This window comes from Trichoderma camerunense (genome assembly GCF_050948025.1).
Source record: "Trichoderma camerunense strain CBS 138272 chromosome Unknown V8C40scaffold_26, whole genome shotgun sequence".
Taxonomy (NCBI): Eukaryota; Fungi; Ascomycota; class Sordariomycetes; order Hypocreales; family Hypocreaceae; genus Trichoderma; species Trichoderma camerunense.
Window position 1 is genome coordinate 141,692 of NW_028145344.1, and position 27,886 is coordinate 169,577.

Consider the following 27,886-nt stretch of genomic DNA (forward strand, 5'->3'; position numbering starts at 1 on the left):
GCGCATATTTGTCCCCCCAAGGCACCAAAAACCCCCCCCCCCCCCCCCCCTTTTTTTTTTCTCATTTTTTTTTTCCTTTTGGTACGGTACTGGTAATAACGGAGGGTATGGGTCTTTACTTGCTTCATCCACAAGAGAGATTGCGTCCAAAGGAGGGCATCTTCAGGCAATTTAGGGCGAACATGGCGCTTCAAGGGGACATGCATATTGAGAAATAAGGGCTGAAGGGACGGCATGCATCTTCGTTTTAGTTTTTGTTTTCAAGACATAGCTCGGATTAAGCTTATCAGATGAGGCAATATATCAATGATACCCAGCTTGGGCGAATCTCGCTACCTGTTCTAAATCCTCAACCCCTTTTTTCTTTCTACTACTCTTCTTTTGTCTTTTCTTCGAGCTGATTTTGGTTCATTTGTCTTGTATCATTGTGCTTATCCTTTTTCTTTACGTTTTACTTTTTGGTTCGTCTAATCACTGTCATCATCATCGTCGTCGTCGTCGTCATCGTCTTCCTCTGATGCGTTTTCAAGCCACTCGACGAGCACTCTGCACTTCTCCTTCAAAGCAGCCATAGACTCACCCTCCACCGCACGCGCATCCGCCCACCAGCCGAGAATGCCTTCCTCCTCCAAAATGTCCAGCGCGTAGAGCTGCTGCAGCATAGCCGGGAGAAGCGTAGCAGCCTTGCTCTGCTCCTGGCCCTTGGAGTAGTGCTGCAGGGCGCGCTGCAGGGCGAGGATGAACTCGACCTGCGCGGACTCGCCGCCACCAACACCAACCTCGTTGACGAACTTGGAGGCGCCCTTGCACGCGGTGAAGGCTCTGTCCGCCGCCTTACTGGCGTCGAGGCCGCCGTGTTCGGGGGTGACGAGCTCGACTGCGCGGCGGGTGAAGGCCGTTGCGACGGCCTTTCGCATCATGGCGTCGGAAGCGTTGTTGGCGAGACGCAGACCCATGAATTCCAACTTGGCAGAGTCAAAGTCGCCAGAATCGGCACGCAGGGCGTCGAGCAGACCGTGGACGGCATCGGTGTGGAAGGAAATCTTGCCAGCAGAGTCGTCTGACGCAAACGACGAGAGACGTGATCTGTTGGAGTGGGCAGTGTCGGTGGCAAGGAAGTTGCTGTCGTTGCCATCGTCGGAGTCGACATCAGAGGCAAACGTTGAGATGGATGAGGTGGATAGGTTGTAGTTTGCGAGGGAGTAGATGAGAGACTTTTGGAGCCTAGAGGGGTCTTCGTCGTCGAGCTCGTCGTCTTCGGGATCGAAGAAGGGAGCTGCGTTGCCGTCGGGACCGAGTAGCTTGGTGTCCTTGGTGACCTGCTTGCCAGTGGAAGTAACGGTTGAGAGCACCGCAGCTGTAGAAAGGGAGATGGAGTCGCTAATGTGAACGCCGTAGGAGATGAGAGATCCGGTAGGTATTGTGCAGCCTTTACCGATGACTACGTCACCAGCCAAGATAGATTGTGATATGGCGGTGCCATCCCCCACAGTGGTGTTGTTCCAAATGAACGAGTTCTCAAGCGTGACATTGGCGCCAATCTTGCAACCAGTGCCAATGATGGAGTTGACGATTCTGCTTCCAGATCCGATGCTAGAATTGGTTCCAATGACGGAGTTTTGAAGTTTGGCATCGGCTGCGTGAGAAGCTCCAGTCTCGATAACAACATTGTTGCTGTGTTTCTTGTACGTCTGCTTGGGCATGATGTTGTTTTCAGGGATAAAGGGGAACGTCCATCGGCCTAGGACGTCTCTGCTGATGGCATCGTACATCTGTAGGTTGCTTGCTCGAGCAGCATACCCGTCCTCGAAAATCTCCGCGTAGATCATCTTGCCGTTGAGCTCCCAGTCCTTCAACACACCATGCAAGAAGTTTCTTCTTGGCAGTTCATAGTCGAAGCTTTCTGACCATAGAGCCAAGACCTCGGGAGTGCAAATGTCGATCTGAGCATCTATCAGGTCGGCTCGTATTTCAAACTCGGTTGACAGCTCGTCTGCAATGAGAGGGTCCATGGAGAGGTAGTGGTCGCTCTGCAAGGGGTTCATCTCATCGTAGTGAAGACAGCGCTGAGTCTTGGTGTCCACCACAAACACTGGCGTGATTCCGTTCGTCTTGGTCCTGTGATCCGCAGGTCCTCCGCTGTGCAGGACCATGGTCATGATATTCGCGGCACTCGTCTCTCTTCGTTTTCGGTGCGCTGCCAGGGCGCCGTCTAGAATTAGGTTCGACACCAGGTCACCATGCACCAGGAGGAAATCACCGTCCACCAACGATCGCTTGTCCATGTCGCGGAGGACGTCGCCAACCGATCTCGCATCGGCAACTCGAACAAACTGCAGCACCGAAAACGGACACGATTTTGACGACGATGCCCATCTAGAGTGACTGATATAATCTTCAACCTGGTCTGTGTGTGCGCCGCAGTAAATATAGACTTCCTGAACGCCGTTCATGGCTAGAAACTCGAGCGTATATTCGATAAGAGGGGTGTTGGCCAGCGGCAGAAGACACTGTAGTTGATGGGAGTCAGCTGGCGGCCACAGTCTCAATCAAGCTCCTCAAGCTTTGCAAGGTCCACATACTCTCGGCTTCTCTACTGTAAACGGCTTGAATCTGTCCTGGAACGAGTCTGCGAGAACCTGTGCGCAAGTCAGTGATCAGCTATCGCTTCAACAGAACCCCGCGATGACTGGACGCACCACAGCCTGCAGAACATCTTCGCCTTTGCTCTCTGCGCCCGACTTTGCAGGTTTTTTGCCCTTTGCCGAGCCGGCGCTGTTCTTTCCCTTGTGCGACATGGCGAGAGTCCCGGCGCAAAAAGGCGAAGCTTGGAAGAGCGCTTGGAATTGAGGATTTGTGGTGGGAGAAGTTGGATTTGCGACAGGCATGGGTGACTCAACTAGCAAGGGCTGTGGTGGAAATTTCTCACCGCGGTGAAGCTTTCGGTGTGGCGATCCAAGGTGGGGTGACGGGCGGCATACGCTGGCTGGAGCTTATCTTGAGTCACAAGTGCCGTCTGCATCATGGGAGATATTGTATGCTAGACGCAAGAAAAAATGGAAATATATAGTTTGGTATATACGAGAAAACTTTTTTTTGCGGAGGATGAGTAAATTATACTCTGTGATTCCTGATATAGTGATTCATTAGTAGGCAAAATATGTTGTTGGTGGACTGCTTCCACAATCCTGGGTAATATGTCAACAAACTCTTGAAGTTCGTATTAAGCAAGCGTTACTTCGTATAGCCACTGGTTGATTATTACGGAGAAGATGCCTGATCCAAAGGTGTCTATGTATCAAAGTGTGATGCATTGCTAGAAGTAAGACCGATAGGCAACTCCGTTCAGAGCTATTAGTAGCTGAGATTGGGCTTTCGTAGAGTTTGAAAGTATTCTAATTCTTCATACGGTCATCAATTCATTATTTCATTTTGTATAGTATACAACACGATATCCGAACTAGAGTAGTACTCTAGCTGGCCCCTCAAGAAACACCCCAGACACCAAGCACATCTTTCTGAACCAGGCGGCCTTGCTTCTCAACGCCCTGCTGCAGCTGCTTCACTCGTCTCACCGTAAGTCCCAGAGATAAAGGTCCCAGGATTGTGCACAGCATTATCGCCCACGTAACAATGAGGAATATTTCCGAACTCTTTCCATCATCGGTCGGCGACGAAGAGAATATCTTGTTGCTTTCCGCAATGGATGAAATCAAGAAGCCAATCTCGCCGCGAGCAGTCATTGCACAGCCCAATATAGAAGCAGGGTAGATTGATCGCGGATTGGTTCCAGCAGGATCAGAATGAGATGGTATCGTTTGCGTGGCTGCCTCTCGGCTTGATTGCGATGTTGGCGAGGGCTCTTGGGTTTGAGCTGTATGTGTAGAAGCTGCTGAGTTAGGGGACGTCTTGGGATTTTCGTGAACTCGCCCCCAGAAATGCGCCATTTGTAGTTTGGGATGCTTGGCAAAGGCCAATACTTTGGTGGGTAGAAGAGAGGCAATGGAGATGCGAAGAAGCCAAGCGCCGCATAGTAATTTCCCGACCATCATCAGAGCGGTATATACGAACCCTTTCCATACGATAGAGCCTTTGAACATCTCGGTGATGGGAATAGAGAAACCAATGGATGCCTTGGATAATCAGAGAAATTCTTATTTATTAGAAAAAGTCACTTACAAAGAAGAATGGCTTCAAGATCCTTTCGAGGGGCTGCAGATAATACCTTTCGAAGGTAGCCATTCCAGAGGTATCCGGTCTCGTGGGCTCTGAAGCAGTATGTTCGGAAATGATAGCATTATCTGTTTCTGATTGTACAGAAGCTTGATTTTGCATTGGAGGTGATGTTTCCGATGCCGTCTTCTCATTAGTAGGATGAGATACTTCAGAGTCCCACCAGCTGATGGCTGCGCCCGCAATATAGGCAGCGAATAAATTAGAAGTGCCTGCGTATGTTGACCCAGTGATACAGCCAGCCAGAATGGAGGTGTGAATGACACATGGTGTTCCTCTCTTGTTGAAAAGCTGATTGATATGTCCTAGGGGATGTTTCATCCTCCAAGAGTTCAACCAGAGAGTGAACGGCTTGGCCATAAAGACACAAACAAGAGGAGCGCATACCGCAAATGCGACAGATACCAGAAGCGGCCTCACGATAGTGACGGCACTGATTTCAGCACCGGATGACCCCAAATTGGAGATGATCTGGACCATGACGAGGCCGACAACGTCATCCATCATGGCGGCACTGGTGAGTACGACACCGAGCCTGGACGTGATCAGACCAGTTGATCGAAGCACAGTGAAAGTCGTACCAAGGCTCGTAGAACATAACGCTGCACCGGCAGCAAACGCCTGGAGAGGCGTTGCACCACTGAGCTTCTGGAGGACGAAGGAGAGGCCCATGGGCACGCTGATACCGGTAATGGCAACGCATGAAGATAGCCAAAGATTGGCTCTGAGGGCACCTAGAGAAGTTGACAGACCGCCTGATTGGATAAGGTTAGCTTATGTGGATTAGAAATAATGATTGAATGGCTCAATGGATATTACCTTCATATACTAAGAGCAGCAATCCAAGATAGCCCAATTGGACAACAACCTGCTCAGCTTCTTCGCTCAGCCATTTGGCTCCTGGCGTTCCCCAGGCTACTCCTACGAATATCTGCCCGAGGAGGCCACAGTAGACACTATGATCGAGCACAAAGTTGGCGACATTGAGGAGAAGAAGAAAGGACGTCTGGATAAGGATTGTGACGATCTCTGGCTCGTGGTACGGAAGCGAGGTTGCCATTGTGATGACGGCGGCCTCCACGGCGATAATTTATGGATCCATATGCAAAACTTTGCAGCGAACTAAGACGGCGGATGCAACGGAATATTAGAAAAGGTTACCAGAGAGTGGCGGATTGAGAGATTCTAACATTGATGATGAAGAGGGAGAGACGTTGGCAAATTGGTTCCATATCAGTTGGATCCTCTTTTTTTAAAACCAATAGTCCGGGGTTGGTTTGGCACCGGCCTAAGTTAGGCACTTGCAGATCTGTTCTGGATGCTTTGATCGACCGGCTTACGAAAATCTACATTAAAAACAAACGACCAAAAGAAATAAACTGGTCAGGTGAGAATGAAAATAAGAGCTGCTATAAAGCACATTGACTGAAAACACATGAATGAGCTGCAACAACTTGTGGGATGGGTTAATATCGGCTTTGAAAATGCCAACTCTTGCGTCTTACAGATGCACATCGAGACAGGTGAGGCCTAATGTGTACGTGTATACATGTCTCGGAGATTTCACACACGTCATTATAATGGCAATAATTGATGATTTGTGTGCGTTGTAAAACATGAAAGATACTCTTTGGTAGGTGAGTAGATGGATGTAATGTAGAACTATACTTGATGCATCACAATGACTCCATATACCAGGCATTAAATCGACCACGTCTAGGCTATCTAGGTTACATGTATCCCTTATTTCTCTATCATAGATGCTATTTCGTAGTACAAATTGACATATAATAAATCCTCATCAATGAAAAGTTTACGTCCTACCATAAACCCTGCGATGCTTAATAAATTGCATAAACCTCTCCGTTGCCTCAATGCTACACCTACCAATAAGCATCAACACGGCAGTGAGCTTTTGATGCCTGATACGCCACAGTTTGCCACCCCGGGAACCTATGAGAGTCTTTGGGTGCATGCGAACCTAGCTGCCACTCCCGGATCATACGACTCGACCATCCACCCCGGACTGCCGTGCAAAGCGCGTGCAAAGTTTACAGCTCTCAGGTGGCTAGAGGCTCAACTGTAGGCTTAAACAGTCAAATGACCCCCACTGAACGGGTTGACGAGGCTCATGTTCCGTAGGGTGTCCCGTAAGCTCTTTTTTCCCTTTGTTCAGATTCTGTTGTTCAAGAAGGGGAAAACGGGATGGACCAGAGCCGGCGTGTGTAGTTTTGATAGTTGATAGAAAGACGGCCCCTAGAAGCCTGGATGTAGCCGGCGTTAAGCAGCAGCCAAGAGATTGAGACCCAATGCATTTTTACCCAATTGATGCATTTCTACCTAGATATCTGAAAAATTAGAAGCACGCAAGGGTCATAGTCTAAGCAATGACAGGGCCGAATTGCTCGTAGATGGCGCGGCGGCCGAGCAAACGGACCGCAAAATCGCCACCTTCTTAGATGCCATCCCATGCTACGCCGTGGCTAGTCCCCTCTGTTTTTTTTTTTCCCCCTCTTTGTTCGAGAAAAGTCATCAGCGAGTGAGCGCGCGGGTATATGTATATAACACGTAGTCGATTGGTTCTCGAGAGCCTTGGTCATACCGTGTCTTTGTACTCCGTTTGGAATGCTTCGGTTTAATGCAAGCAAGGGCATACCAAGTAGAGCACATGCTGCCCTTGTAAGCAACTGGCAGCGGCAGTGGTATTCTGTGCTCCTTGCATACAACCACATGTAGCTGTAGTCGCGCGGGCACAGCCACACGGCCTGCAACGGGTCTGGCCGCTAGGCGATGAAGAGAACGCCTTCCATAGGTTTTTTTATTTTCTCATGTTGGGACCACACCCTGCCTCGGAGATTCGACAGGGCTCTGCTGCACCCGGCGGCCGAGGGTAGCAGCGTGGGACGGCGGATAGCGACCTCCCTCCGGAGGCTGTTGTCGCCTTATCAGAGGCCGGTATGAAGAGTAAGTACCTGCTGCTACCGACCCAGTAATAGCAGCACGAGCGAACGAGTGTAGGTGCCGGAGTATCATCTGATGAGCTTGGTGTTTTGTAGGTACTATAGTACAGTAGTAATAGTAATACGCAGTTGTGATAGTGGCATCGATTCTGACATACCGGGTTCTTGCTAACCCCCGGGAACACGGAACTCGCTTGTAGAGTTTTTGGTCGCCGGCCGGAGGAAGGAGATGCTGGTTTACCCACTCAGGCATTTTGCATGGAGTATAGAGTATGGAGTCTGGAGTACGGAGTATCCCTTCCAGATTTTTGACAGAGATGAGATATCAAATGTCTTCCCGGTATTCGTACAGGCCTCCATCCCGTCTTTGGTCCGAGTACGGCGTCGATTATTGAACAGGCCCGGCTTCCATGCCAGCCGTTAAAACAAAGGGAAGAGAAGCGAAACGAACCAGAGGGGCGTTGACATAGCGGAAAGCGAAGCTAGCGAGGGCCGGTGCACCTTGGCCACTGTCGCGCTAGCAAATTGATTTCGATGTAGAGACAAGACAGGGAGCCAACGGAGCCTCGTGGCTGGTGGCGCCGAGGAATGAGACCAAGTAACGATGCTAGAGGGCTAAGGCCGTGTTAGTAGAGTCGCTGGCGTTATGGCGAACGGCAAATGGCACGGCCAAGTGCTTTGCTCGACGGAGGATTGTCCGGATACAGGCCTCAGATGCTGTCTGCAGCGGGATATGGCGGGCGGTGTCGCGCACTGTGTCGCGCACGGTACAAATCGACCCTGTGCTGCTGAATTGGGGGGAAGTCAGAAGTATACAAGTACACTCGTACGAGTACGGCGCAGGCTGCAGCTGCAGCTCCGGCTCTCGTGGCCAGAAACGACTCGGTGTGCATGCATGCAGACGATGCCGCCTAGGTAGCACCCGTGCTGTTTGTTACTGGGCTCTGCTTCAATGCATTTTAGAGATGGATGCCACCTGTTAGTTAGTACTCGTAGTAGGTAGTAGCTGAACGGCTCTCGATGCACATTCTACAGAGTCAGTAGGTAGTAGACAGAAAGGCGGACCATGTAGTGGACTGTACTGTACTGTAGGTACTGTACAAAAAACCCTGTACAGACAGTATCAAATCATCTGCTCAGCTGGCTGAGGCACATCGCATCCCGTCCGTACTTGCCATGTGCGCTTTTTCAATCAATCCATCCAGGCAGGTACCACCTTATCTTAGTAACGTCTTACCGATGGGAGTCCCTTCCCTCTCTTCTTCTGTACCGAGTCCTTCCTTTCTACCACTCGCCTTCACAAATCTTCTTTCATCCTCCTCCATCCACATATCTGACTCTCTTCTCCCACCATCTCGCTCAACTCACAAACTGGCTGCCTCCTACTACTTTGATTGGGCCAGGCCAAAAAAATATTCAACCGCGCGCGCATCCACATGCCGAACGAGTGCCTGAGTCCTCTGTCAGCCACTACTGTACGAGGAGCTACCGAAACTAAGCTGCTACGGCCCCAGCGAAAATTCTCCATCGACAGCGCTACTACCTGGGACTAGCACTGCATAAAGCTACTGCCCATGAACCTAAGAACGCTCCTCGGGGTGTGCCGATTCACCACTCACTTTTCGATCCGCTGTCGCATCTGCCCCATGCAGCCCTCAATGGCGGCACCACCCCCCTCCCCCAGCACACCAGAAATCCTCGAGCACCGCTGCGCAAAAAAAAAAAACAAAGATCCCCCCAAAGGCCAACCACGGCACCCCCAAAGCACGGAGCCACAGCAGGGGACAAGGGCGAGCCACAGCGTTGCGAGACAAGCACAGCACAGGGGCTCCACGCCTAAGACGGTCCAGAACATCAGGCCAGCTCTTACTAGGGGAAAAAGCGACCAGATCGAAAGCTTGGCCCCGCCGCCAGTTGCGTCTCTAATTAATATACACCCGACCCAGCGCCTCCATCACCAGCCGACGGGGCCTTCGAGGCAACATCTCTTTGCTCGCCCGTTTGATCATACTTTTTCTTCTCTTCACTTCGTACCATCGTTTCTCCCGTTTTGACATCCCCCGTCGCTCCCTCCCCTCGTTCCGTCCCGCGCGCTGCAAATCCGACCAGGAGACGACTTACAAGCATTGCCAGATTGGCGGCCCGGCTTTTGAGAGCTGCCAACGGTTTCAAGGGCGCCTTCGTGTCACCGGCATTGCGCTTACAGCGGCGGAGAACTCTCCGAGGTGGTGAATGAGCATCGCGGCCACAGCCAGCTTCAGCTCCCCGGTTTTGCTGGCCTTTGAGAGTCATATCCTGCCCTCTCGCTCCTAACAAGTGTCTTATGCGGCTTATCGCACTACTCTCCTCACCAGTAGCTCGACCGCCTATACGCTGCGACGACACGTAAGAGGCAAACAGGAGTACCATCTTGGCGTGAAAGGACAGGGCCGCAAAACCAGACTGGATTGAATTTCACACACTTCTCTTAGGTTCTTTTTGAATCTTGATAAGCATCTCGGGGGCACACAGGCGCTTCGCATCGCCGCAAACATGTTTCGTTCAAGGTGAGGCGCCTTTTATCTGTTTCATATTGCCCATCGCGACTACATTGTCCCCGTCTCTCCGCGGCCTGTACTATCTTCGAAACTCTATATCAGCTTGATATGACTCTAGCGACTTTGCACATGGGTTCTAGGTGGATAATACCTGATAAAGAAAACTGCGCAGCCTCGACTCCATAAGCCCCCAGCTTTTGACTTGACAACTTTGACATACTAATGTAGTTTGATACTTGTAGAACGAGCGCGCGGAAGCCTGATGATGAGTTATTGGCAGATTTCAGACAGCAGTTCCCAGAGGTCTCGACCGGAGTCACAGAGCCTGCCGCCCCTGCCATCTCTCAGGCAACCACTGCCGTCTTCCAACCCATTATCAATGCACCAGTTAATGAGAGGTAGGTTGAGCTTCCTCCTGATCAAAAGCCGGCGCATCATGGCCAAGCTATGCTTTTCTACTTGGGCCTTTGTTTTATAACAATATAGTTCCCTCGAGTGCTAACTAGGAACACGATAGGGCACATATCGAAACTGCAGCCTTTCGAGACATGGACCCTACGCCACGAGCTGTTAATGACCCTTGGCGATTTACACCCTCACTCCTCGATGCCAATGCCTTTACCTTCAATCCCCTCACCCCAGGCGTTACGGGCGTTACGGGCGTTACTAACGTTACAACCGTTGCTGGCGTTCCAGGCATTCCAGGCGTGACAGGCGTTGCAGGTCCTCAAGCATACTATCCCCCCACACCTGGAGGATCAGGCACCTTGCTTCCGCCTCAGGCAGTTGAGATAGTGCCCCCTTCCGCAATGGCTATAACCACTGGCTTAGAAACTCCCCTATCGGTACCAACGACACTCGATATTATCCAACCAAGCATTGAAGTTCCCAACCTGGCGGGCTTTCCTACCATAGACACACTTCCAATGGCCCCCTTTGAGGCCTTCGTTCACCAGGCACCACCTCCGCAGCCAGGTTTCGTACCAACCGTCGTACCGACCGAGTTCGTACATCACGATACGGGTTACGAGACGATGGATCATGATGGATCTCCAATGGACTCGGATCCGTCAGAGGAACGAATCCCGACGATTGCTTCTGCACTGCACCCGCAGCAGCTAATGGGAATTCCGATGACTCATCCTCTCCCGGCATCCGCTGAGAAATTTCGATTTCATTCTACACTGAATGCCCCCACAGCTATGGTAAAGCATTCCACTGAGATCCCAGTGACTTACTTGAACAAGGGGCAAGCCTATACGTTATCCATCGTCGACACAGGCACAGCAGTCCCTGTCAGCCCTGGTACTAGATACAGGACGTACGTGCGCATATCATTTGAAGATGAGCAGCAGCGACAGAAACCAGGCGTTTGCTGGAGCTTATGGAAAGAGGGCAGGGGAACAAACGAGGCTCATCAAAGAGGTGGTCGTTTACAAGCTGTCGAGTACGTCGAAGCTGGCCAACCTGCCGAAGGTGATGACAAGAGAACGCGGGTTGAGCTGGAATCTTCGTCCTTTGATGGCTTCTCCGTCGTATGGACGCCCGGTTCGATCGGTGCCGCCGAAGTCAACATCCCTGTTCGCTTCAACTTCCTCTCGACCGATTTCAGCCACTCGAAAGGTGTCAAAGGCATTCCCGTACGGCTCTGTGCCAAGACTAGCCTTTTCTCTGCAGATCAGTTACCGTCGCCTCCAGATGCCGCCCCTGAGACATGCTATTGCAAAGTCAAGCTGTTTAGGGACCACGGTGCTGAACGAAAGCTCTCCAATGATGTTGCCCATGTGAAGAAGTCGATTGACAAGCTCAAACAGCAGATTGCGCAAGCTGAGAGTGGGCTGAAGGAATTCAAACGAAAGAGATCGGGAGCTGTTGCAAAGGGAGGAATACCTGCCAAACACAAGCACAAAAGAACTTGGTCCATGTCCTCAGCCAGCTCTGCCGGTGGTGCAGCCCCCCGCTTGACATTGGAGGATGATTTGCATTTCAAGTTGCAGACACTTCAAGACATGTTCACGAGCACGAGACCCGTGAGTGTTCTGTATCTACGGGGCGATGAGCTCGATGACCCCGACTTGCATCCTGTATCACTACAGGGCGAATCACTACCAGGCAAGGCAGACTTTTTGCGTGAAGGGAGCAATTGGCAGGCTCGCAGCACACACAGCTCCGTTGCCGGCTCGTTGGTGTCTCCCTCCCCAAGCTCACTCTCTCTAGCGTCTCAAGCATCTGCCATCGGCCCCGGATTACAGTGGCAGAATTTTGATTCTACTGGAGTCAAGAGGGTCGAAAACCCCACTACGATCAGCAAAACAGAGGAAGACGGAACCTTAAGTGGATGGATTGAGGCTCTAGGTGTCGACCCGACTTATCGACCTCCGCCTGAGCGGCCAGCCAAGCCGGTGGCTTGTTTCTACATTGCTTATTCGGGAAGGGCAGAGACTGGAAAGAAGGAGTACCACAGGGCCATCTATCTTTCATCGCGCACGCTCCGGGAACTCAACGGCCGGATCGCCGCCAAGTGGGGACTCGACGCATCCCTCATAGTCCGGACCATTCATGTGACGAAGCCCACCGGTATCGAGGTCGAAATAGACGATGATTTCGTCCAGGAGCTGAGGGAAGGCCAAGACATGCAGCTAGAGATTGAGGATGTGGTTGAACAACCAAGCATTAAACGAGATTGGGAGATGTCCATTGACGACGGACCCGAAGGCCCTGCTGCCGTCCCGACAGGCCTGGCTCTTCGGCTCCTTTTCTAGAGATATTGCGGCTGTGATGGCGCATATCCTTGCTGTTCTAATTTTGTTTTTCTTCTCTTTCAGGAACCCACAGTAATTCGAGCGAGGCGGGCATGAAAGAGGGATATTCTGTGCTGGAGTTGGAAGGTGTTGATGATAATTTCAAAGATACCAAGGCGCCTTGGATTTACCACGTTGCGATTGCATACCCATCTTTACCTGGAGCTGTGGGACGGTTGCGGCGTCGTCTACCCCCATTCTGCTGGACGGGATTGGGCTCACAATGTCTGGTTGCTTTTGTTGCATTCGAATACCCCCAACCGGATCATTACTGTTTGGCAACCGCTCTCATTCTCTCTCTCTCTCTAACCCTCTCCTTTTCTTTCTTCTCTTCTTTTTCTTCTTTTTCTTTCTTCGATTTCATTGGGTGGTTTGGATCCGGCTGTACACGCATTTAGCTAGGATATAGTACACGAGTAATTTCGCCTTTTTTTTTCTTTTTGGAGGGTATCACCTCTCGGTCTGGGTATTACAATGGGTGGGAGGACATGGGATGTCGACATATGATATACACGCTACGGGAAGAAGGCTCTAGGCCAGGACATGCATCGCCTAATGGGAATATGACTACATATGCGTCACGCAGATAATGCCATTGAATTATTTTTATTTGTTTCTTGGACGAATCCCAAGTCATTTGTTTACTTGTTTTCCTTGTTGGGAAGCTCCGCCCCTGGATATCCACAAGGAGCGTGGTGTAATATGCAGTTTGGCACACGGGTATGTACCACTCGTACCTGTATGTACAGTACAGATATTGCTTCGTCCACGCGTGAAAAGCCCAATAAGCCCCGGAACGTTGGGCATATATGGAGAACGGCCTACCTCGTACAGGCACTAGCTCAGAGTCACTAGTATGGATGCTCAGAGCTGCCAGGATCCTCCCCCGTTCAGCGAAAAAGGAGACTGTCGAAAAGCATTTGCACGTACGAGTACGGGGTACAGAGTACCTGCTTTTGGAGCAATGCGGCGTGGAGCAGCAATATGCGTGTCATATTCCTGTATCACCCAGTGTTTCTTCTGCTTGGTGGAAAAGGCTCGAAGTGACTGGGCCGCTTCTCAACGTCGTAGCACACTAGCTTGTGCGCCGTGGCAATCTTTGGCATGGGTCACATCGTTCTTTGCAAGGGCCTCGAGCCGCTATATGGAGTGCCGTGGCTCCGCCAAGGTGGCAGGAGTATGCGACACAATAGGTTGTATACCGACGATGCTATCTCCCTTCTCCTGGAAGACTTCTGCAATAAGAAGCAAGAGCATTTAAAATTGCAAAAGGATGGATGTGGTCTTGAACCTGGTGTTTCTACACGTGTATCCACCGAAGATCAGTTACGGCATTGAGAAACCATGTGGATTGCCGCGATGCTAAATTTGGATATTTGCATGGAGGCTGCTGCATCCACCAAATGCTTGGTACTCCATACCGAGGAGGAGCAACCAATATATGATATTCGTGCCTGGTGCGGATCGAGATGAGAGCCGCTGTCTAAGAACTCCAAAATTCCACACTAGAAGTGGGAAGCCAGAGCGCAGTTGAGAACCGGGCGGGCGCCCTCTCGTCGAGCAAGAGGCTACTTGCCAGCTTGTGGCTTTGCTCAAAGAGCGAGCAGCAGTTGAATTTGTGGTGTGCTGCGTGTATGCGAGGCATCACGCATGAGTCTTATTACCCAGTCGAAGAGTTAGCGAACAGGCGAATCAGCCGTGCGTGTCCATCTTCGTTCACCGTTGGGTCAAGCCAGGCCCGAGAGGAGAAAATAGCGCACGACAACTCGCCTAGCAGCCGACACAGCAAATGGATCAATGGATGTGGACTCCCGACTGTTTTCGCAAGCTCTGTCTCGGCCCCCCTTCTTGGCTCATGTGGGCGCACACCGTGTCGCTGGTGGGAGACATGCTCGATGCCATGCATTAGCCGCGGCGAGGGGGCGATCGTTTCGCTGCTCTTTGCTGACAGCCATCGGCAAAAGACATCTGTGATCTGTTTTTCTGTCTGGTCATCGGGTCTTTGTTGGGGCTCTGCGACGCGGACGGCTGGGGGGCCAAAAAAAACCACATCCAATGTTTTTTTCTCCCTTCTGTTTTGTCGCACTCAATGCCTGACACGTTCCGTCTGCCTAACGCTCCAGCCCAATGCTGATCAGCATCGAAAGCTCTTTCCCTTTGACTGTGGCGAGTGAGCTGCGCGTCTGGATTGCATGCTGGGGGTTGGACGCTATTGAGAAAGCACTGCAGCGTGGCTGGTGTGCGGAGCCTCTCCATGGGGGTGTCTATAACACTGCACGCGAAAGAGAAAACTCGCGGCTTTCAGTGGGTGTGGCTCACCGGATATTGAGCCCGAAGTAAGACAGAAATCGACAGGGGGGAGACGGAATGCTCTTTGACAAGACGACAAAGCAAAGCTTCGGCCAAGCTTCTCAGTGACAATGGTGCCGCATCCTTCATCTCATATCTCCTGTTCTACCTTCTTCTCCGTCATTCCTTTCTTTCACATGCTATAACGGGAACTGCTGGACTTTGCTCTTGATCCTGCAAGGGTGCCAGGAACGGCAGAGAAACGGGAACAATCCCCATGTGGCTGCATGATATTTTATTTTGAGGCTGGCTAGTGTTGCTGCATGCCAAAGGAGAGGCTGGTCGATTCTGACACTAGATTTGGCGGTAAGCCTCAGCAATGTTTCCATAATCAGTCAACGAGTCACTCGGTGTATTGTGACGGAATTGGACCAGAAGCAGCCGGTAAAAAGCATGTAGACCTGGCCCTATTAATTTTGTAGAGTTGTTTGCATATCCTCACTGTCTTGACATGCAACGCTCTGCCTGTAACGATGTACGAGATGTTTGGCTTGTACGCGCGACTTGCTCGCTGTACATTCGGGGAGTATCCTGCTCAAAGGACTGCTAGAGAGTGATACCAAAGATTGTGATATATGACAGTTATATCCAGCTAGTAAGGTTGAAGAATTTGGTGTATGTATCACCGCGTGTTTGTACTTCGCCAACCGCGGGCATATTTTGAGGAATGTACTCGTACTCTGTAGATCAAGGGTCCCTTGTGGCAACCTTGAAAAAATCTTCCTGCATGTACTTTGCAGCTGATATACCCGGTCATAAAACTCCGAAAATAGCTTGCCGCAGATGGTAGCACTGCTCCTTACTCCTTACTTTTCACTGTGCGGATGCACAGCAACAGTACGATATGGCAATCATCAAACCCCCCTTTTCGGCCGAGCAGCCAAGGATCCGTATCCAGATGGATAGCGGATCACTTTGCTGGAAGAATTCGCCGATATATCCTCTTTGACAATTGTCGTCTGTGGATGCTGTTATATCTCAAGGAAGCGTTCGACGTCCTTCGCGGCTGACTCGACACCGACCAGTTCGAGGTGCCTTGTTGGTGCCTCGTTGGATGCGAAATGGAGGCTTGAAAGCTGGTTGGTTGTAGGTGACAGATAAACAGTTATTAGAGGATATGTTAACATTTTTCCAAATTGCCCTTTGATTGCATTTGAGAGCGTCATGAGTGAGTGTCTAATCAACAGACCTTTCATGAGGGGATCACACGGGCCAACTAGCATGTCGACTTCTGAATTGGAGCTGTGTATAGCTTCCTATAGACGCTGGGCACAAAGCTAATACGACACATGATCTTTGTGAGGGTTGTCTGTGGCTGATGTGCCATCTCATCTGATGAATCCTCCCGAGAGTGGATGCCCCGGAGTGCCGATCTCTCCCAGATCCACGACGGAGACTAGGCCGGCGACACCGGCCGGTTGGAAGGCCATCAGAAAGGCACGGATTTATTGGCAGCTTGTATTGCCTAGCTCATTGAAAGTGGCTGAGGGGTATGAACGAATGCAATTGATGGCATACAAATCTGGTGCTAGGGGCATCTGTTGTGGCTCGAGTCGCCATGACCTTTGGCTTACTCCCTGTGGTCGTTTGAAGGTCGAGAGGCTTCAATATACTCGAGCTGAAAGCCGATGGAGAAGGAGTGCCGACTTTCAATGTCACGCCACAAACCCGAGGGCTGCCACATTCATCCGTCAGCCAACTTCCAGGCTCAAACTTTGTTCTCGGGGTGAATGTCGATCTTGTCGATTTCCGCATTAGCTTGTCACAACCACGGTCCAATCAGTTCCCAGACTATTGCGCGAGATTTTCTAATGCCCAGTCTTCTTGTCTTGGTCTGGTAAACCAATAGAAACAGGTACGACTGACGGTTTAGGGAAAAGCGTGCAGTTGACACGCTAATCTGTGGGCGATGATCTTCTCGGTCGAAGCAAGAAGCCTGAAGTGATTGTGGTTGACTCAAAGCTCGGGCTTGGAAGTGGGCATTACCCTCAAGAGAGTTACTGCAAAAGGTCATTAGACGGTACACCGATACAAAGCTTCTCGAGGCTTTCACCTAAGCGCTGCTAAAGATGACTTACGTCTGTCTAAAATGATGAGAAGTTGGTGAATTTGGCGCTGAAAATTTCTTGGCGGCGTGTATCGGTGCATTAAGATGTGAACTGCGATAAGGAGGTTGGTATTCAAGCGTTTGCAACGCTTCTATAAACTTCTCAGATCAGCTGTACAAGGCGGCTATGTTGATTGTTTGGGGCAGAGAAAGTCAGCATATATGTAAACGAAACATGTTCCTCGTCGGCGGAAAGATCTTGATCCGGAATTCAGGATGCAACAGACTTTACGCTGATAGATGTTGTGAGTGGTGGTATACACTAGAGCAGCTGGATTAGTGTTCCAAATGGGATAAAGAGGAAGACGAAAGTTGTGTTAAAGAAAAAAGATGACAAGGAGTGAGGGGGAGAGATACACGTGATTATTGGAAGCAGAAATGGCAGGAAGCAAACCTACGACTCTATCTTGCCGATTGGATGTGTCAGGAGCAATCCGGAATTACCACCGGCATGCACTTGCCTATTGAATATTAAAGTACCTAATGTGATGCACTATTTGGTACCGAGTTTCATTAAACTCCTTCTCTAACGTACTTTACTATAACGGCAACCTGTGTACCGAGTAGTAGCCTCAATGATATATCTGAGATACCTATACTAAGATGTATCAATAATAAAGAAGAAGAAGAAGACGAAAACAAGCTCCATTATATATGTGAATTGTACGATCTATATAAAGTTGAATACTAGCAAATGCCACTGGGGTATTATTGCAGCTTATAAATGTATCTCTCTTCTCTCCCTCTCATCTTCCCGAGCTCGTCGTCTTCACCGCTGACATCGCAAGCGGATTTCTCTCTCCTGAACGCTCCTCATCCGTGACGCCACTTGCACCATAATAGCCCGTCCCTTCCTCTCCGCCAGAGATCCCCATGAGCTCGTGACTATTCTCCCCATCAATTCGCTCTCTTCTACTCGTCTTAGGCAAGACGCCTCGTTTGCGCAGGTCGCGCTCGAAAAAGTAAAACTCGAACACCTTGTCAAGCAGTTCCCTCAAAGCCATAGCAAATAACACGACGGCGGTAGTCTGGCCAAAATCCCAGTAGTTCTCATAGGCCTCTCCCTCGAGCTTCCCCTGGTTGGCAGATCGCAGGGCTAGAGTCATGTAAAGATGAACGGGGAACTGCAAGAAGGCGAGGATGAGGATAGAGTGGCGCCAGCGTGCACCAGAAAAGGCGGCAGCGAGCATGACGAGGATCATCCATGAGGCGGTAATGGAAACGTAGATTTTGTCGGCAGACGGATGGCCCGCAGTGGGAGTTGTAACGAGGTGAGTGAAGTAGCAGCGGCCGGGCTCGCGGTCAGGGGCCCAGTTGTCGAGGCTGACGCAGAGGAGGATCGTGAGCGCGAGGTACAATACAGCGAAGAGATAGGTGGCGCGGTGACGAGGGGTGAAGTGAGCTGAGCGGAGGATGGTGAAGTAACGGGAGAGAAGGTGAGTGGACAAGTCCTTGGGGGCGGCTGAGCGATGGAGTCTAACGTTGCAGTAGGTCCAACATACGAGAGCGGCGGCGCTGGAGACTCTGGGATGGATGTTAGAATATGACTATGAGAGGAATGATCGTGAAGATGGAGATGAAAGATGGGTGAGAAAGGGGATGCCTTTACCCGACGAAGCTGACAATGTCAAACACAAGGTGTAAGTGGTACGTGTCGATACTGGTGCCCAATGCAAACACAGAAATCATGTACGACGTTCCAATGACCATCTGAATGTCGTTGCCGACCATGAGTATGTCCGACACACTCTCAAGTCGCTTCTGCTCAATCGCAGACTCAATGCTGCCTCGGGGATGGTTGCCATCGAAGAAGCCGCTTTGAGAGAAGAAGAAGGCCCAGAGGGCAAGACACAGCGATATCGTGGCTTGGCCGACGAAACCAACGATAATCTGTGTCATAGAATTAGTTCACGTCATCCTTGTTGTCGCTGTTGTTGGTTCCTGGCGAGGAGAGTGTTGTTGACTTACACCGATGCCGGCGAGGTCTGCTCTACCTTCGCCGACGAGGACACATTCTGCCGTTGCCTCCTCCTGGAGATTGGACATGGCTATTTTCTCCCTTCTTGATGGACGATGGGAATTTCAATGACGACAGATGTCAGGATTGAGGGGTTGCTGCATTGCTTTGTTGTTGTGATGGTGCAGCGCAGCTTCATACATATAGCTCAAGCCATCGAGCTCCAAATCTATAAGCAGCTTCGAACCTGTCCAGCAACCACCGCCAGTCTTTATATATCCACACGAACCAGCCAGCGCTTCGACGATGCGGAGGATAAAAAATCCCAGAAGGATTCTTCGTTCTCGCTAGCCATCCTCCCAAGTTGACGTCGAAGGGGGCTGCCGATCATCCATCGTCATTGGACACTAATCCGCTCGAGGCGCAATAAGGCTGAAAAGCGAAACTCAATTCGATTCCCATCTTTGGCTCCTTTGAACCCTAAGCCTTACATCATAATTTGCTTTTAATAAAAAATCTGTTTGTTTCTTAAGGATTTGTTGTCGCTGTCGTAGACAGAAGAAATTAAGAATAGAAGGTGAAACCGTAAGCCAAGATCAAGAATCCTTCGACTGAGTTGGTTGGATCCTCCAGGAGTAAGAAAGTGTGGCGGATATGGCGAAGGGTTTAAGCTTGATTGGCCGCATGCAGTGAGAACAGATAAGAGAGCAGCTTATTGCGGTTCGAGCTCGTTGGGTAGGAGGATTTTCGCTGGGAGTAAGACGCCGTCATGGTTTTTGATGGGAAGCTGAAGGGAGGGAAATAGAAGGGATCGTCGCCCCAAGTCCCGGCTGGCACTTCGCATGGCCTTCCGGATGGGAGATCGGCATAATGGGTCCGATGGCCGACTACAAAGGTGATATTTGACTGGTTGACAAGTCATGACTGTATTGATTGGGGGGTTTGGTATTTTGTTCAAGACAATTACTCAAAGTCACTCATGAACGACACACACCTAAATTCATATCACCATATTCAACATCACCACACAAGCACGAACCCAAATCTCAATCTCAACATATAGTTTTTTGTATTATGCATCATAACATTTGCCAACAATCATTTTTGCCCCCATCCCCCCCTTTATTCCAGCAGGCAGGCAACTTTGTCGACGTACGTACTAACCCACGGATCTTAACAAAGAAAACTCCAGGGCAGTATTTTTGTTTTTCCTTCAGAAGAACACCACCACCAGGCGTAAGTGCTCGATTCCCATCACTATTTCAAACCGACCATTAAAAATCGTTTCTTGCCTCGGGCAAAACAGCGGTCCGAGAGCTCGGATGCAAAGCGCAAATCTTCCCTTTTCCTTGTCCAAGAAAAAACGTTTGCGTTGCAATGGTGTACAAAACCAAACCAAATCCCTAGGTCCCTCAGCCACTATCCCTTTTTTCCTTTGTTTTAAAAAACAAAACCTGGCCCGCTCAGTAATAGCCCTCGTCCGAAGTATTCATACCTTGAAAACCATCGTCTTAAAATGCCGGCCTATGGGACGCCCAATTCCACAAAGCAAAAAGAAAAAAAATACCCCCCTTCTGCAACACTCTTGCTCAGCCTAGTCTAGTCTGAACCAGTCTACGATTCACCACCAAGAGACTCCAGCTCCTTCAGAACAGATGCCTTAGTGTGAATCTTCTTAAGCTGGGTATCCTCCAGTTTCTCACCACCGGCATGTCGCATCTCGAGATCTTCAATGGCTCTAACCTTCTTCTGAAGACTGCGGATCTTCTTGGCGTTGGGGTTCTGCGATGCCGGCTCAGTGGGGGCATTGGGAGGAGGGCCGGACTGGTGATGTTGCTGCTGCTGCTGCTGTCCGTTCTGGCCTCCGTTCTGGCCACGGGCGCCCTGTTGAGTGTTGCTTCGGCTGCGATTTCCCATGTTGTTTCGAGAGCGGCTTCTGAAGCCGCGGCCGTTCTGGTTGCCTCCGGCCGGGCCGCGCCTCTCGGGGCTGCGACCTTCGTGGCCTCCATACTCCTGCGGTGGCGGAGCCAAGCTGGCCCCTCCGTTAGGTTCGGGCTCCAGCTTGCCGTCGGGCTGGTTGTTCTTCTTGCTGCGCTTCTTCTTGTTCTTCTTGGCAGAGCCATCGTCATTAACAGGCTCCGCTCCGGGCACGGTCCGTACAGTCGGGACATTGCCCTCGGCCAGCTCAGCGCCAGGGACGGCACGTCGAGCCCGGCCGAATCCATTGGCGCTCACGTTCTGGGTGCCGTTGCTGACGACGTGGGCAGCGCCGCCCTCGTCCTCGCGCTTGAAGTGAAGCGGCGTGGCCAGTCCACGAGCACCAGGGGGTCGGTAGGCTCCGGCAGGCTTGCTGGGAGCCTTGACATTGCTGAGGAAGGTCGCCGCAGACGCGTGAGCAGCCGGGACAGAGGTGAGGGGGTCTCCACCCTCGATGCTGGCTTCATCGGCGGGTCGCCACAGAACGCTGTACAGCTCGACCATATCTTCGTTGTACATGAGTCCGCCGGTGACGTGCCACAGCTTGACGCCGTTGTCGACTCGCAGTCGCGGAGAGGTCGTGGCCGTCATGATGTAACGGCTATCGGGGCTCCATTCGCACACGCTCGGGTTGCCGCTCTCGATGGTGCAGACCTTTCGGTTGTCCTTTTCGAGGTCGTACACGTCAATCTGGCCGGCAAGATTGCCGAAGCCGGCAACGAGGACGAAGCGGCCAGTGGGCGAGAAGTTGATGGTATTGCGGGGTCCGAGAGGGAATGAGTGCACGGCAACGCCGCGGTCGTTGAAAATAGTCGTCTTGGCTGGCATGTAACCATATACCACGCCAAACTGTCGCGACGAAGGCGACCACGAGACGTCGTGAATCGGGCCCTCCTTGTCCAGGGTCACGCGAGCATCCAGAGTGCCGTTGGTGCTCAGCAGATATAGAGTCGTCTCTCCGTAGTAACTCTTGCCGGATCGGTCCACGTCGGTCTGAGCCAGGACCAGGAGGCTGGATCCCCGCTTGTTCCACTTCAGCTGCACTTTGTCTCCCTTGAAAAAGGTCTTTTGCGAGATGGGGCTCTGGAATGCGGGCACTTTGAAGACTTTGACGGCGGCCGGTGCTCCCTAAGTTTTTTTTTTTGTTAGCAGACAACGACAACAAATAACATCGACGGCTAGTGAAGCTTACCTTGCGCTCAGGGATAAAGACAGCCACTGCGTGTTCCTGGCCCGGGGCCAAGGCGAAGTTGGTAGCGCCCTCGACGCGCAACTTGTTCCACACCGTGACGAGGTCATGGCTCTGGAAGAACTGCACTTCATTGGTGACCAGACGGGCGCAGTAGGCTTCGTCGGCGGTGTACTGCAGGTTCCAACCGCCCTGCTGCTTCTGGACGAACTGGCCTACCGGCACCTTGGCGGCAGCGTCGACGCCCTCCTCCACGGTGCGCCAGACCTTGAGGTTCTTGGTCGCGTCTCCGGCCTCATCCTTGGCAGGCCGCTCCCAGGTGATGACAAAGGTGCCCAGGGGTGAGAAGCCGAGCTCGTAGACGTTGACAATGGGCAGGTTGAGGATGAGCTGGCCGCTGGTGGTGTTGACCACGTGGAGGGCCTCGGGAGTGGCCCAGCCAAAGAAGCGGCCACAAGGCGAGTAGGCACAGCACCGCAGGTTTCCCTCGGGCTTGGTGAACCCAGAAAGGGGCTCGTAGACCGGAGCGGCGTCAAAGACGCCAATGGTCTTCTGGGTCCGGTAGGCGAACTGCAAAGGGGATGCCATGGCTAGTCAAAGTCACAGAAAATAATTGGCCTTGCAGTTGGTCTGGATTGATGCCGGTTCTTTGCAAAAATCAATGTTCTTGTCTTGGCTTCTTTTTTCTTTTTATCGATCAATTGAACCGTTCTTCTTCTTATCTGCGGGTAAAATTGCGCAGATGAGCCAAAAAAGGGGTTGTTTTGATGGACGATGGGAACTCTCCGCACTGCAGAAGATCCTGACAGGCTGTGCAGAAAAAAAAAGCGGAAGCTGATGGAATTCGCCTGCGCCCGTCGGTTCAACAATTATGTTTCTATTGTCGTTGTCGAGACCGCAGCAGAAATTCCAAGCGTAGAATCTCTTTCTTTTCTTTTTATTTTCTTTTTTTATATCTTTGTCGGCGAACCAGGGGCTTCTTCCTTTGGTCGCTGTCGTGATGCGTCACTGCCGTGTGTCGATCGACGAGGTTTCGGCGGGCACGGGCACGAGCGGAACTGGATGTTCTCGACGAAGAAAAAAGAAAAATAATCGACGACGCAACGCGCTGCAAATCAGAAGTCCGAAGCACAGGAGCGAGAAGAGAGAAGAGAAGAAAATTGCAAGCACCCAAGGCGAGGGGAGGAAGTTGGCTGGCGACGGCGGTGCCGTGTTGCTTGTGGGCTGGAGAGGAAGAAGAAAGAGGCGGCAAAAGTGTGGGCGAAGTATTTTTCTTTTTTTCTTTTTTTTCCCACTCCCTCCCCCCCACCGCCACGGCAAGGCTTCAGGCCAAAAGTTGCCAGTGCAAAAGCCAAGTCTCCCCAGAGGCACGCTAAAGGCCTGGCGAATCCCTGGGCTTGGGACGGAATGGCCATTGGTGCCCGGGCAAGCCTGGCCAATCACCGTGTGTCACTGTCGAAGCCCTGAAACTCAGCACGGGCGTTGCTGGATTATCAGATGCATCCGTTTGAATCCTGCCCGTATTACTTGCTTATTGCTGGATGTTGAACGAATGCTGTTAATATTATTGGTACTCTAGTAACTGGCTCATTTGTTGAATCATTTCCCCATTACGTCTATTTCATTCGAGTCTTCATATTCCCACTTTCTCGTGAATTTGCTGAGCTGGCCAAACAAAAGACCTCAATACTGATAAGATCATGTACAACCTCATTGGACGTCGCCCGGCGCACAAAGCCCGATGCAGTAAATCAACTCCATATGAGCTGGCAGCATCGACTCCCAATGCGCAATGCGCGAAATCCATCGGGTCCCTCGCATAAGGGCTGGATCCCGTAGCAACCCAGCAGCCGACGAACAACTCAGTACTCATATACACCTGTTCATTAGTGTTGGCCTAAGCGGCCTAAGTAGATTAATCTGTGTACACGTCATAAGACTAGTCGATGTGATGGGTGCCAAACAGTGCCGGAATCCACGTCAGCGCAGCCCATTTGCCATACGGTGCCTTTAACACGGCCCATATCTGGGTAGGTAGCATTCAGACCTCTCAACGGCTTGCATATAAGCCATCTGAGGCGGAACTGTCACATTGTCCATAGTCTACGCCTTTCTTATCTTGTTGACAACATGTAGCAATCAAATAGGTGCTAGCTCATGTTCAAGATTGCATGGATATGCTGAAAAGGAATCGTGGCTAAAAACAGCACATTGGCGGTATCAACGGTAACAAGCCTGCTTCTTTTCTTCCCTGCCCAAGATACTTTTGCCTTACCTCACTTGCAGCTTCTCGCGCCATCCACCCTTCTCGAACAGCCAGAGGGCTTCCACGGCATACGCCCTGCTGCCCCTGTGCCCACCCTCGCCCATGCTTGCCTCAGCCAGACTCTCTAGCACCCGCCCTTCCTTGACAGCACTCCAAATTCCCATTGCAATTGGATGATTCAGAGTCGTTCCCCATTCGCCGCGCCCCAGACGATACAAGATGCGGCCTAGAGTTTGAAACGCTATGCAGCGCTGCGCCGGCACAGCACTTCTTGCCAGTCTAGCGAGCTCTGTGATGGTGTAGCCAGCAGCCTCGGGGGCTTCTCCGTGGTGATGAAGTCCTTTGGACGAGGGAATCGACCGGCTCACTCGCGGTGACAAGAAACGACCTCGAAAATCGAAGCGCAATGCTGAAACACTGATCTCGGGATGGGGGTAGTATGGCGAGTCTTTATCGGCGGGACTATCTTGGGTGGGAACGGGCGCCATCCAAGCCAGCTTGCTCGGATCGGCAGGGAGATTGGGAAAGTATTTTTCGTGCAGCGTGGCAAGGAAATTGGGATCCGAAGGGTCTAGGTCCGGGAGGCTCGGGGGGACAGGGAAGTGTGTTGATTTCGGAAGGTCGGTAATTGGGAATAGGTCTGGCGGGATTTGTGAAGGCTCCCGGTCTTCATCGTAGTTATCAGCGATTTTCTTTGTTGACTTTGTCTGGGCGGCAGCAGCAGAAGGAGATTTGGATTTAGGCTCTGGTTTTGGTTCGACGACGTCTGCAGTCTCGTCCTCAACAGTGGCCGCTTTTGACACGTCCTGAACCCGAACTTCGGGAATCACTGGTGGTGAAGATGAAGCTTCTTGTGTATTTTGCGGCTCAGGTATATTAAATGGCGAGTTTGGATCAGGCTCGTCAATGGTGGCTCTTTGAAGCAGGCGTTGGATGAGCGCCGGGTTCAGTCCCTTCATTATGTCCTCCTGCGCCTGAGATATCTCTTGGGGCGTCATGTCGTTGATCTTTTGCTGATTTTCTCTATCTATCCGCTTTCTCTCGACCTCTTCGAAGCTCTGTGCTTGGTTCGGCTCTTGTGGCTGCTCAGGCTGCGACGCACCGCCATTTCGCTGCTGCTTGAACGCTGAGGGTTTCCATCGTCGTTTGTGTTGGGGAAACCCGGTCGACGAGATGGGGCCCGAAGGGAACTCGACTGGTTTCGACCCTTTTTCGCTTCGTTCGACAATGTCACCAATGAGCAGCGTGGGATCCATGTTGTCGATGGGCGCAGCTGTACAGGTAGCTGTATCCTACTTTGATCTGCTGCTTGGTAAGAGTTGGGATTCAAGAAAAATGATGGTGGGGCGATGATGGAAGCTTAGGCTACCCCATCCATATCGATAAGCACATGTCCGCAAACCAACAAAGCTCACTACTGTAGAAGGTCATTAACAAAGAGTGCCTTGGCAGCACGATTCGCACGGAGCGCTCTGCACAGCGCACGCATTCTGTTACAATCTGCAGGGTGACATGGAATGCGTGGATCCGCGCGTGGTTAGTTGCGGGTTAATTTTAATTTAACTTGCGCTGTATCCCTCTGTAGATCAGCGCTGCCAAACAAGGTACTTGGTTGCTTAGGCGGACGATGACATTGAGGCAGGTCGACATGAAGGAGCAGGTTTCCCTCCAGCTGTGGCTGCTCCCGGTCACATGCAAAAAAGAGGTGATGCAGAGGGGAGAAATAATCCACCAATATGACGACCAGAAATCGTAGCGCATCGCAGATATTCAAGTAATTCTCTGGTGACAGCCCGTTATTCTATCACCTAGGCAGCATTATGGCATTTGGTGAGCTGCATTATTCAAAAGAGGCATCAAGTACCTCCAAGGCTTACTCGCACGGCAGTTCGCGCCTGTAAATAAGACCCGAGGTACCTCGTATATTTTGCGGCTGGTCGTGGAACAAGGACCCCCACGATTGGCCGAAGCGTTTACAATTCTAGATCAAATCTAGAGTTTCGGAGCCCAGCCAGCCAGCACCGCCACACCTGCATTAGTGCCACGCGGGTTCCCAGCAAGCAGCGCATGACAGGGGCCCTAATTGGCAAGACGGGCGAGGATAAAGGAAAAAGGTTCAGGCGTGCATTTGGGTGAGACAGCATCGTGGCAATGCGTGTGTTCGCCGGTCACATATCACACCCATTTGTACTGTATCATATTGTAATATATTAATACTGAGCGGTTGAACGGATGTGCGGGTTTCTCCCTGTGCCAGCCGCTTTTCTGGCGAAATCCGAAAAGGTACATAAGACGGAGTGATCGGCGACAGCGAACAGCCAGGGTGACCTTTGGTAGGAGCCTAAAAGGCAGTTAGGGATGCAAAGCTTACCTGAACAGAGCTTTGTATTATTTCATTTTATTACCATGCATTGGTAAGACGGCTGAAAAAAAAAAAAAAAGAAAAGAAAAGAAAAACAAACCGGTGCTGACAGCATACTAGGTACTAGGTAGATGCTATATACCTTACAGGCACGTTGAAAGATGACGTTGATGCGCAGGGGAATTAATATGAAGAAGAAATGGAAAGAGCCCGCCGTTTGCAAGGGCAGCCAGCTGGATCAGGAGGGGATGGCTGGCTGCAGCGGATTTAGCGAGGCGAGACCCCAAGTGTCTCTGTAGGTTCCGTGTTTTTAGGGGGAGACAAGAAAAAAAATTACAGCATGAACAATTTACAAGACATGCATGACAGGCACAACAGATAGTGTTTCACTTATTTCTCATTTTTCATTCTTTTATTCTTTTTAGGCTAGATCTCCTTGGCTAATAATTCCTTTTTTCTTTTCCTTTTTTTTTACTTCTTCTTATATGAGTTTTCCTTTTTCCAACCATGGATGTCAATTCTACGACCGACACGGCGCACCTGATGCCACCGTCACTGACGGCCCGCGCCTGCCCTATCTGATGCCACCAGCCAGAATCCAAAAGACGGCAGCGGGTGGGGCTCGGCTTCAGGCCTGGTCTTTTTCCGGAATCTGGTGCATGCAGCCATGAGCACGGAAAAAGCAACAGCCCCGCTCTTTCCTGCTGCAGCGCGCTTCTCGGGTCACTAGAAGCCTCTGGGTCGCTAAGAGCGTGCCGCGTCTAATCTGCATCCTCATTGGCCCGCCGGCCGATCCCCCCCCTACTTGCACTGTATTTGCGCATCTCGAAAGTGCCCTAGCGTCGCCTTCCTTCCCCCCCACACACAGCAACTTTGTTAGGGGACTCTGGGGTGCCGCAAGGCACGGCCAGTACATGGATCAGGCCACGCTACTGTGCCTGTTTCTCAACCTTGCATCCTGAATTCTCCGGCACCGACCGTCCAGGCCTGATTCACCGTCCGATCGCTGATTCGAGCACAGTAGCGGTACTTAAGGACGGCGAGCGCATGTGATTGCGGCTGAGGTGATTTGCTGCCGGTGGGAATCTCATGGCCATGTGCGTCTGCAGTGGCTTGGCAATCAATCAACCCTTTCTCTACGTATCTGC

The 27,886-nt window shown here is 51.3% G+C and overlaps 6 protein-coding genes across 6 annotated transcripts; 1 reads left to right on the plus strand and 5 right to left on the minus strand.

The window, feature by feature from the left end:
- Positions 1 to 467: 467 nt before the first annotated feature.
- On the minus strand, positions 468 to 2,798 carry V8C40DRAFT_270898 (translation initiation factor eIF2B catalytic subunit epsilon; the record flags this gene model as incomplete). Its single annotated transcript, XM_083220231.1, has 3 exons — positions 468 to 2,510; positions 2,583 to 2,639; positions 2,700 to 2,798. The coding sequence occupies 3 exons, from the start codon at positions 2,796 to 2,798 to the stop codon at positions 468 to 470; spliced, it is 2,199 nt and encodes a 732-aa protein (XP_083067760.1).
- Positions 2,799 to 3,274: 476 nt separating this feature from the next.
- V8C40DRAFT_257881 (Sodium/hydrogen exchanger family-domain-containing protein) lies at positions 3,275 to 5,442 on the minus strand. Its single transcript, XM_083218595.1, has 3 exons — positions 5,053 to 5,442; positions 4,180 to 4,988; positions 3,275 to 4,133 (listed from the first exon to the last, which is right to left on the minus strand). Exons 1-3 carry the CDS (start codon positions 5,291 to 5,293, stop codon positions 3,486 to 3,488), a joined length of 1,698 nt encoding a protein of 565 aa, XP_083067761.1. The 5' UTR covers positions 5,294 to 5,442; the 3' UTR covers positions 3,275 to 3,485.
- A 3,613-nt stretch (positions 5,443 to 9,055) lies between these two features.
- Positions 9,056 to 13,140, plus strand: V8C40DRAFT_257886 (CP2 transcription factor-domain-containing protein). Its single transcript, XM_083218596.1, has 3 exons — positions 9,056 to 9,739; positions 9,973 to 10,128; positions 10,248 to 13,140. The coding sequence occupies exons 1-3, from the start codon at positions 9,726 to 9,728 to the stop codon at positions 12,490 to 12,492; spliced, it is 2,415 nt and encodes an 804-aa protein (XP_083067762.1). The 5' UTR covers positions 9,056 to 9,725; the 3' UTR covers positions 12,493 to 13,140.
- Positions 13,141 to 17,654: 4,514 nt separating this feature from the next.
- On the minus strand, positions 17,655 to 19,036 carry V8C40DRAFT_283929 (uncharacterized protein; the record flags this gene model as incomplete). Its single annotated transcript, XM_083222061.1, has 3 exons — positions 17,655 to 18,511; positions 18,597 to 18,877; positions 18,956 to 19,036. The coding sequence occupies 3 exons, from the start codon at positions 19,031 to 19,033 to the stop codon at positions 17,734 to 17,736; spliced, it is 1,137 nt and encodes a 378-aa protein (XP_083067763.1). The 3' UTR covers positions 17,655 to 17,733.
- Positions 19,037 to 20,550: 1,514 nt separating this feature from the next.
- On the minus strand, positions 20,551 to 22,872 carry V8C40DRAFT_126944 (translation initiation factor 2A). The gene is made up of 2 exons (XM_083211015.1): positions 22,114 to 22,872; positions 20,551 to 22,049 (listed from the first exon to the last, which is right to left on the minus strand). The coding sequence occupies exons 1-2, from the start codon at positions 22,696 to 22,698 to the stop codon at positions 20,559 to 20,561; spliced, it is 2,076 nt and encodes a 691-aa protein (XP_083067764.1). The 5' UTR covers positions 22,699 to 22,872; the 3' UTR covers positions 20,551 to 20,558.
- A 1,310-nt stretch (positions 22,873 to 24,182) lies between these two features.
- On the minus strand, positions 24,183 to 25,697 carry V8C40DRAFT_126962 (RPAP1-like protein). Its single transcript, XM_083211016.1, has one exon. The coding sequence runs from the start codon at positions 25,630 to 25,632 to the stop codon at positions 24,382 to 24,384; it is 1,251 nt and encodes a 416-aa protein (XP_083067765.1). The 5' UTR covers positions 25,633 to 25,697; the 3' UTR covers positions 24,183 to 24,381.
- Positions 25,698 to 27,886: the final 2,189 nt, after the last annotated feature.

Coding starts and splice junctions, on each gene's coding strand:
- V8C40DRAFT_257881 (XM_083218595.1), bottom strand. CDS start 5,293: ATGGCAACCTCGCTTCCGTACCACGAGCCAGAGATCGTCACAATCCTT. Junction 4,989..5,052: donor GCTGCTCTTAGTATATGAAG/GTAATATCCATT, acceptor TTATCCAATCAG/GCGGTCTGTCAACTTCTCTA. Junction 4,134..4,179: donor TCTTGAAGCCATTCTTCTTT/GTAAGTGACTTT, acceptor TGATTATCCAAG/GCATCCATTGGTTTCTCTAT.
- V8C40DRAFT_257886 (XM_083218596.1), top strand. Junction 10,129..10,247: donor AATGCACCAGTTAATGAGAG/GTAGGTTGAGCT, acceptor GGAACACGATAG/GGCACATATCGAAACTGCAG.
- V8C40DRAFT_126944 (XM_083211015.1), bottom strand. CDS start 22,698: ATGGCATCCCCTTTGCAGTTCGCCTACCGGACCCAGAAGACCATTGGC. Junction 22,050..22,113: donor TCTTTATCCCTGAGCGCAAG/GTAAGCTTCACT, acceptor AAAAAAACTTAG/GGAGCACCGGCCGCCGTCAA.
- V8C40DRAFT_126962 (XM_083211016.1), bottom strand. CDS start 25,632: ATGGATCCCACGCTGCTCATTGGTGACATTGTCGAACGAAGCGAAAAA.